The sequence below is a fragment of the Pteropus alecto genome, unplaced genomic scaffold (assembly GCF_000325575.1).
Source record: "Pteropus alecto unplaced genomic scaffold, ASM32557v1 scaffold7, whole genome shotgun sequence".
Taxonomy (NCBI): Eukaryota; Metazoa; Chordata; class Mammalia; order Chiroptera; family Pteropodidae; genus Pteropus; species Pteropus alecto.
This window is the reverse complement of record NW_006494614.1, coordinates 6,741,817-6,750,458: the sequence shown is the minus strand read 5'-3', so window position 1 is coordinate 6,750,458 and position 8,642 is coordinate 6,741,817. Positions and strand designations below refer to the sequence as shown.

Sequence of the window (8,642 nt, the reverse complement as noted above, 5' to 3'; positions counted from 1 at the left end):
CTTCAGTGTTTCAGGCTATGTAATTATCACTGTGAGAACTTAACAAGGGCAATGCTTGTTGAATATTCAGGAATGGCCAAGACTTCAAGATTATTTTTGAACTTCAGTTCAGCCTACCCCGAGCCTCAACATAAAAAGGGTGACAACCAGTGACAGCACGTCATCTGGTATTTGCTTACTCTCATTTTTTGAAACACGTTTAGATATTTGTTAAGAGCTTGCAGAGCTTAAGATGGTGATACTGTATAAATGGGAGTGTTTAGTTTTCATTTCAGGTGCAAGTTAGAATGATTACTGAGTCAGTGTCAATTATACACAACTCAATAAGACCACCAGATTTATCATTTTTTTCCATTTGCTCTGGACCCCATGTTTGGATTTTGCAGCATCTTAAATGCAAAACTCTTCAACTTGTTCAAATGAATATTTTTCAGGGTCCAGTGACAAAGTATTTCTTTTCCCATGCAAATATTCTTGTTAGGACCTTGTAGTTGTAGTTTCAAAAAGGAATAACAACAAAAAGAGGTTTTAACTCAAATGTTTTGACAGTATGACTCTTTGAAGACATTCAATTATTATTCTGTAATAATTAGAGTGGATTCAAGTCAGTATGCAAGAGGATGAGGATGAAAGCAAAAGTTATTAATTTTCTTTGTATTCTGATGGGTCCACTGAGATATGTCAGTAAAACCTTTACTCTAAACATTTCCCTTCATAATATTGTGTAAGGAAATAAAGAATGAATAAAGGACATAGAGGAATCCGCCAATGACTGGAGACAGGATTTTCTTTACATTGTCTAATAGACTCGTTTATTATTTTAAGCTGGTAAAAAGAGACTTATGATTCGTGTTGAAGAAAGTTATTTGTGCTTGATACATTAAAGACACTGTTCAAAAGCAGTTTGTCCTTATAAAAGGATGACCCCTGTAGTAATTCTTAGGCAAAGAGGGACAAATTCAATCAACAAAAAGCACATCTCGCCCCAAGTTCCCCATGATTTCTCCACATATAGCAAAAAAATACACATCAGTAATTTATTTGAACATGCACATCTGTGAGTAGCACAGTTCCAGGCTACTCAGGAAACAAAAGGGAGAATATCAGCATTACCTAAATAAAAAAGAGAGGTGAATTACACCATTTTAACTGTCTTAAAAACACGGATAAGAGGAGCAATTAAAATATAGTCCTAAATAGTACTAGCTAATGTAGATTACATAAGTATACAATATGATTCAACTAATAGTGCTCTGACAAGCATAAACCACCAGTTTTAGTAAATAAGACCCAGATCAATTGCTAAGAAAATGTTAGATTCAGATGTAACAAAAATTACTTTTATTTCAGTATTGAATGCAAAACACGAGTCAAGTGTGAAGACAGCATTCTAAAAAAGGTGGCTCTATTAAAGCAAGGAGGCCATTTCCTTTTGCATTTTTATAATTTTTGAATTCTATTTTTGATGTTTGCTTTCTCTCTTTCCTCCCCTGAGCACTAATTTATCAAAAAAAGATTTCAAGGTGCAAGTTGTACATTCTTATTGTTATACCTTTTCATCTCTTTCTGGAAGAGAGTATTACAATCAGCATTACAATGTTCATTCTTTTTCTCTGAATATGTTTCACATACATGTATTTCAAAATCATAATATTGATTGGGAAAAGAAATCTATAAATGAGAGCGATGTCATTATTCACTTCCTATTGTGCTGTGTGTCTTTCCCATCCCTTATTCCCTTTCCCTGTAAAGAGCTGTAAAAAATTTAAGGCAGATGAGGTATATTGCTGAAGAAAAAAGTTATTTTTGAAAAAAAAAAAAACTTTTATTCTGCCCTTCTACTCAAGAAAGACTACTCAACTATAAATCTAGTGCTAGAAAAAGCAGGAAAGACACCGGTTGCATGTACCATACTATGTCTTCTATTTCTAAAATGGCTTTTTGTTAATTTAATTTTTAATAGAAAAAATAAGCACCTTAAGCTATGAACAAGAAAAGAACTTCATTATTAGTGAGTCTAGAATCCAAACGGAATTAAGATCACTCACTCAAACTCTTTCACTCATTCTCACAAAGGCCAATGCTACTGATTAGAATTGTAAAGTGCTGTACTTAGTATAAACACTTGTATACACTGCAGACACTGAAAAATAACCCTCAAGCACATTGTGTTATAGTTCCAAAAATATATTTACAGTCTATTACAAAGATTACAAATGGAAGTGTCTAGGTGACTATATTATGCTAATTAAAATTATTTTACAGATTATTTTTCCTTAGGGACAAAAAACATTTTAGTGAAATTAAAATGATTTTCTAGTCAATCAAAAAAATAAATTAAAATATCAAATAACACTGTACAGTGATTTAAAAGAAAAAAAAAAGGGTGGGGAGGGGTTTGGGAAGCAATCCATTTGCGTTTTTCTATTACCATCTTTGGTCCTAAATGTGGGAAAACACATTATGTAGCACTGAAAATACCTGTTCTTTTGTGATGCTCTGCAAGTAAAATAGAAAAATATAGTGCATTTTCAATGTATTCAGAGCCCACTACAGAGAAATGTGTGTACAAAACAAGACAGTATAAATAAAATTTACAAGTTTTACAAAGGAACATTTACAGATTTTGTTTCTGATATTTGTTTGTTTGTGGATGCCCACATTATCAAACAAGACCAATTGTGACCGATCCCTGGGATCTTTCTCTATTAAAATCATTATAAACAGCCCAATTTTCTTTGGAAGTACAACAGTTCAATTCTGGGGGTAGTTCATGATTTTCATAACTTTTGAGAGCAGTATTCACAATATGTATACATTCCTGAAATAGCTATAAAGACACATTTAATTATTGCTTGTGAAATTCTAACACGTAATCAAATAGTATGGTATAATAAATAAAGCTTTAAAAAAATCAGATCCTTCACCTCTTCCTTACGTGGTAAAAAGTATTCTTCCACTACGTTTCTCATATCAGCGTTCACAAATAAAAAACATTTTTTTTTAACTGCACCAGTGATATCTTGTGCAGTAAATTTGTTTTTGAAAGGTGAAAATTGTGAACTGCCCCTTTTATCATGCTTCAGAGTTCTAATATAAAACTTAATTCTTTCCTTTTGTGTTTGGACTGCATTAAACCAAACAAGATATAAAATATATGTCAACTATTTGTCCTAAATTTCCTAATGTCACGATATTGAAAAAATCTTGATGTGCTCAGACTAAATTTTAGATAACACTGGATAGTTTTTGCTTTCAGAGATTTGCCTTCACCAACATCCTTTAGATGAAGTGCCTCATATTTTATTTTATAGTCATAAATCTACAATTTGAATTTTTTTTAAGTAAATTCTATCTAGTAAAATCACTCTATAAACAATCTGTTAAAAGTGCCTTATAGTATTCATGGATCATTATTGCTTTTTTCATTGAAAAGATAGTGTGTCGTCTGCTCTTTACAAAAAAAAAAAATAATAATTTTAAAAAAATATCAGAGCTCTTGGCAACTTGCATTTTCTTGACTACCTGCCAATTAGCAAACAATATCAAAACAGCACTGATTAAACAAAATAAAATGGCACAAAAGGATACCAATGTTCTGAGAGAAATATCTTCAATCATGCTATGTTTTCTTTTAATTTGAAATTCTTTCAAAATTACCCAGTGTAGTAATGTATCATAGATTAACACTAAAAAGGTCCAAAGCTATAAACAACTTTCTAAAACAAAGTCCTTATGAAGAATAAACACAAATGACTTTAAAAAGGAATAGTCTGTAATCACATATTTAAGGAAAATATTTCATTGATTTTAACAATAAGATCATGATTTTATTTGACAAATATATTCTTTCTTAAATTCTTTATGTACATTTTAAAAAGTCTATTAGATAAAAAGGAGGTTAGAGAGCTCAAGGTGTTTGGATGTTTTTCAGGTAGTACTTTGTTTATTGTCACTGTTGTTTTCCTGGCCACCAGTGGTGGATCCTAAATTCCCTTTTTATATATTCTGGTGGCACTTAGGAGTTCAAGTCTATAGGTGCTTCTTAAATCTTTTCTTCACTGTAGGAAGGACCCAGGACATCATTTGTCTTCTAGCAGCATTCTACGCATATACTGAAGGCCAGTACTGTTCTCTCGCAGTACATAATCTCCCTCATAAGGGAGAAATGCTTATCACACTTGGATGCCAGTTCCATGTAAATGTAACATTTGTGCTCTCATAGTCTGAATGCTGCTCATGATTTTCTTTTGATGGCCAACCAGTGTGATCCCTAAACTCATCACATCCCTGAAAAAAAAAACAAACACATTTCTTATTAGTTACTTTACCAAGAATTTATTTGGTACTAAACTGTCGTCAACTCTTTAATTAATCAGTGTATCTGAGGCAATAGATCTTATCTTCATGTCCTTGGGTATTATGATCATATTCCTGCAATGGGTCAGATTGGCAAACTGCATCAACATTCTCCTTTGTGAAAACTTTATTGCTCAGGCTCTTGATTTGCCAAGATAAGTTATATTTCAGCTAATGTGAAATTTTATAAGAAATCATCAAAGTCTTATAATTAATTTAAGATAAGATTAAAAAATGTTATTCAAAACGTTGTATTCTCGAACGTAAGTGAAGTTTAAAATTTTTAATTGTTAAAATAGGATATAGTATGAATGGAAATACTTCTGGGCTCTAGTACATCAAGAATCATCAATGATCATAAAACTGAGTTTAATAATTATGTGGTAATTCTAAGCATATTATTGGCTATATATTTACTTCAGTTTAGTTTAGTCATTTGACAACATTTTAGACAAGAAATAGTTTTTAAAGAATGTAATACCTATTTTTAAATAGTTTAAATCTGACAGAAGCTAACTGAATCTGTGTACATACTTTTGCCTTTCCTAATAGCCAGAAATAATGAGCTTAGGCATTTACAAGCATCTAAAATATAGCAATAATACAGTGCTGTGTCCTATTTCATAGCATTGGTCTAATAAGACTTTGAGAGACAGTCTTGCAGGGGAGTAGATTGCTTTGGAGAGAGAGGCATAATTATGCCAGTTCCACGCACATGGTGACTAGCATAAAGCTAGACATGATAGCATTCGTATGCTTAGATTCATGTACATGCCATTTCCTGATGTGTCAGGAAGCAATGTCTGATTGCTGGTCTTCATCTCATCTGAAAAATGTGAAACCCTTCTCCCAACAGCATGTAAACAGGACCCCACTAATACAACCTTGATAATTTCCATTTTCAAACACATTACTGAAAGGAACTGCATCGCCTGTAAAAGATATGTCGCAGTTGGGGAAGCTGAAGTTCGGAGATATTAAATGGATTTCCTAGGACCACAAAAAGAGTGATGAAGGCAGAAAGAAAAAAATTATCTCTTTTTACTTCCAGTTCACAGCAATTTCAAAAGCTGTTTTTATCAGGCAGTTCTTAAGGTTAAAAAAAACCAAAAAACAAAAAACTTGAATTAATCAATCACACACTTTCCAAAAGGTAAGTGAAACTAAACTGTTAGTTACAGTGAATTAAATTAAGCTCCCTTTGACCTCCTTGGAAAGAAAGTAATCATATTGAATGTCATAATGTATTTTGGTACTGGGTTTGAAACTGAGATTTTTAATGTCTGATACAAACATGGTGAAAGAAATCCTCCTTTGCAATGAAGAAAGTTTCCCAGGGAATAGGCGACTAAATGATACAGTGGTTAATAAAAAAGGAAGTCTCATTGGGTGGTGTTTAGAACACCGGCTATGGAGACAAATTAGCTACCACTTAACTAGTTGAGTCAGTTTGGGGAAAATATTTAAATTCTCTGAGCCTAAGGCTTGCTGTGTGTATCAACTTAATAAAATTGTTGCTGTGAGGGTTAAAAAAGATACTGTATGTTCAAAGGTCTATTTAGCATTATACCTGGCACATAGTAGGCACCGATTAAAGAGATGCTTTTCTCCCTGGTTTTGTAGTTCATACCTCTTTAATATATGGAAATAACTTAATGTATAAAGCTTGGATTGTACCTAATACATTCTTAAATATAATTTAAAAGTTTAAGCTTACTCAATAGTCATTCTGGCCACTGATTCAAGGGAGTTGTAGCCAGCTGCTGTGAAGTTATCTTTATATCTTTCCATTTTAATAGCTTGTAGCCATTCTCCAACAGAACAAAAGGTAGTGAAGTCAAGAGTGTTTTGATCCAAAAGAGGGCTGATTGGCCTAGATAAGAATGAAATAGAAAAGCAATTTTTTCATGAGCTACTAAAGAATGTCTTGTCCCATACAAAAATAAAGGTATAGAAAATAAAATTATATATTATAATCGATGTTATAATAACAAATAAACAGATATGCTAACAAAATCTAATGCTTAAAAGCTGCCCAATAACTACAGACTCCAAAATTTACATTATTTAGGTTTGATGACCACCAGATTGTGTCTCCCATGTATTTTTAAAAGTACACCTGACAGTATTTGTAATCATTAAATATATGTTCAGTTGTTTCTCTAAAAGTAACTGGGAGTAAAGGAAGTACATCTGGCTGTGGACTAACTCGTTCAGACTATGAGGGTGCTACTGAGAATATATGCATCCACTGAACTGCTGGTACCCTTGCTAGTATCTTGAGTTCATACATCTCCACTAGGGCCTAACTGACTACCAGTACAGACCACAGCATCAGGTTTACCTGGCAGCTGAAGCTGAATAACTACTAATATGCATTTCAATGGAGCAAGCCAAGTGCAAGGACTGAATGGAGTGTTTCTTACACTTTTTAACCGGTATAAGTGTTTAATCATGTATTGAATTACTTTTACAAATGTTAACTTCACAGAGTCATTTTGCTAAATAACTTGTACCAAAACAATAAGATAATATGCAAAAAACTAGAGCAATAGTAATAAAAACCCATATGATAATTTGAAAATGTGAAACGCTAATCACAAAATTCCAGTTTAGAAAGTTTTCTAAATAACAGCCAGCGATATCTATCAAAACTTTTAAAAAAAGAAAAAAGCAATAATAATAGGTCACTTAAAACACTAATTCAATTAAGGTAAGCCAGCTGAAAAGAAAAAAAATAAAAACTTCTGTAAACACAATATATTTAATATGAATTTATAATTTAACACAAATGTCAATTTGCCATTGGGGTGGGGCTGAGGAGATAGATGGTTCATGTGAATACTTAGGTATTTCTTACCTACTACAAGTTCCCAGGGGTGTTTTCAGACTATTTGGGTTTCGAATCATTTTGTCTAGAATTCCAACTATTTGTTCAAACTTTGGTCTTTCGGCGCGTTCTTTTTGCCAACAATCCAGCATCAGCTGGTGCAGACCAGCAGGGCAGTCCATGGGTGCCGGTAAACGATAACCTTCTTCTATTGCTTTTATAACCTAACAGCCAAAGGGACATTAAAAATATTACCAACTAAGGTTCAACTATAATTAAATGAATTGCCCAGTAGGCAAAGTTATTTATCCTGATAAAAGTGAAGCACACTGCTTTGCAAAAGACTTTTTTTTTTTTTCCCCAAGACGTCCATGAATATTAAGCATGTTGTTATGGGGTGCATGAAGTGCAGGATATGATGACATTTCTTAGTTAACTCAGCAATAGGGAGCAGCAATTAAGCTCACTCAAGGTGCAATAGATGGAAATTTTTTTTAATGTCATCCCAGAGGTTTTCAAAAGGGACTATGATATGGAATGATTTTACTTGCATATAGCTGTGTATGTAGTCTATAAATTTATGAATTCTTCAAGTTATAAGAGGAAGCTGTCAGTTGAAGCTGTCAGCTGTCAGCTGTCAGTTTTGTGGGGGCCCAGAATTGAGCCCCCACAAAAGTTTCACTTTTTGCAGAGTTTAAATGATACTTTTAAATAAGAAATCAAAATATGTGAAAGTACTATGACAGAAAATATTACCAAGCACACTATTATTTTAAATAATATGAAGCTAATATGCTTATGAAGTATATAGTATTACAAGTACAGTGGTGTGCTGGAGCCAATTTGTACTGGTTCTTGAAGGTGATGGAATCACTTTGCAACTCCAAGTTTATTGACCTCACTCTGGCAGACTGAAATCAGCCTTCAGGGAGGAGAAGGGAAGAATGTTACACCAGGAAATTGGGAAAGGTTACAAATCAGGGCTTTCCCCGCTCAGAGTGCTGGCAAAATTTCATTAGTACATCACTGCCTATTTATTTCTAATAACAGTCTAAGATTCTATTTATATCAAACTTTGGATGTTAATGAAAAATAGGTCTCCATAAACATTTGTACGTGGCAATCAGAAAGTTTAAAAGTTACTTATTTGGACTTTTTTTTTTTATTTATATGAAAAGAAAAAAAAGCAGATCTTAAAAATCAGAAATTGTTTTAAATCTGAGCAGCATAAGGAAAATAATAGGAAGGCAAACAATACAAATAGGAAAGATTTGCAAAACATTATAATATTCAAGGGGGATTAACAAATCCTTTGCTACTGACATAATATAGTAGAAATGTAAGAAAAAATGACTCTGAAAAAAAAAAAAAGAGGTAATCTTGAGTTTTTGAAGAAAATAAGGCCAAGAGTAGGCAGATAATAAGCTAGCTTTAAAAAATGTTTAAAAACTAT

General features: G+C 32.7%; 1 protein-coding gene across 4 annotated transcripts in view; it reads right to left on the bottom strand.

Annotated features, from left to right (window-relative positions):
* Positions 1-784: 784 nt before the first annotated feature.
* Positions 785-8,642, bottom strand: part of EPHA7 (EPH receptor A7) — a 158,419-nt gene continuing 150,561 nt past the window's right edge. For all 4 annotated transcript variants that reach the window (XM_006926294.3, XM_006926295.3, XM_006926296.3 and 1 more), the window contains exons 15-17: positions 7,220-7,413; positions 6,077-6,232; positions 785-4,290 (exon numbers count right to left, since the gene is read on the bottom strand). In XM_006926294.3, coding sequence (XP_006926356.1) covers positions 4,176-4,290; positions 6,077-6,232; positions 7,220-7,413 — 465 coding nt within the window. In that variant the 3' untranslated portion in view covers positions 785-4,175. The remainder of the gene's footprint in view (positions 4,291-6,076; positions 6,233-7,219; positions 7,414-8,642) is intronic.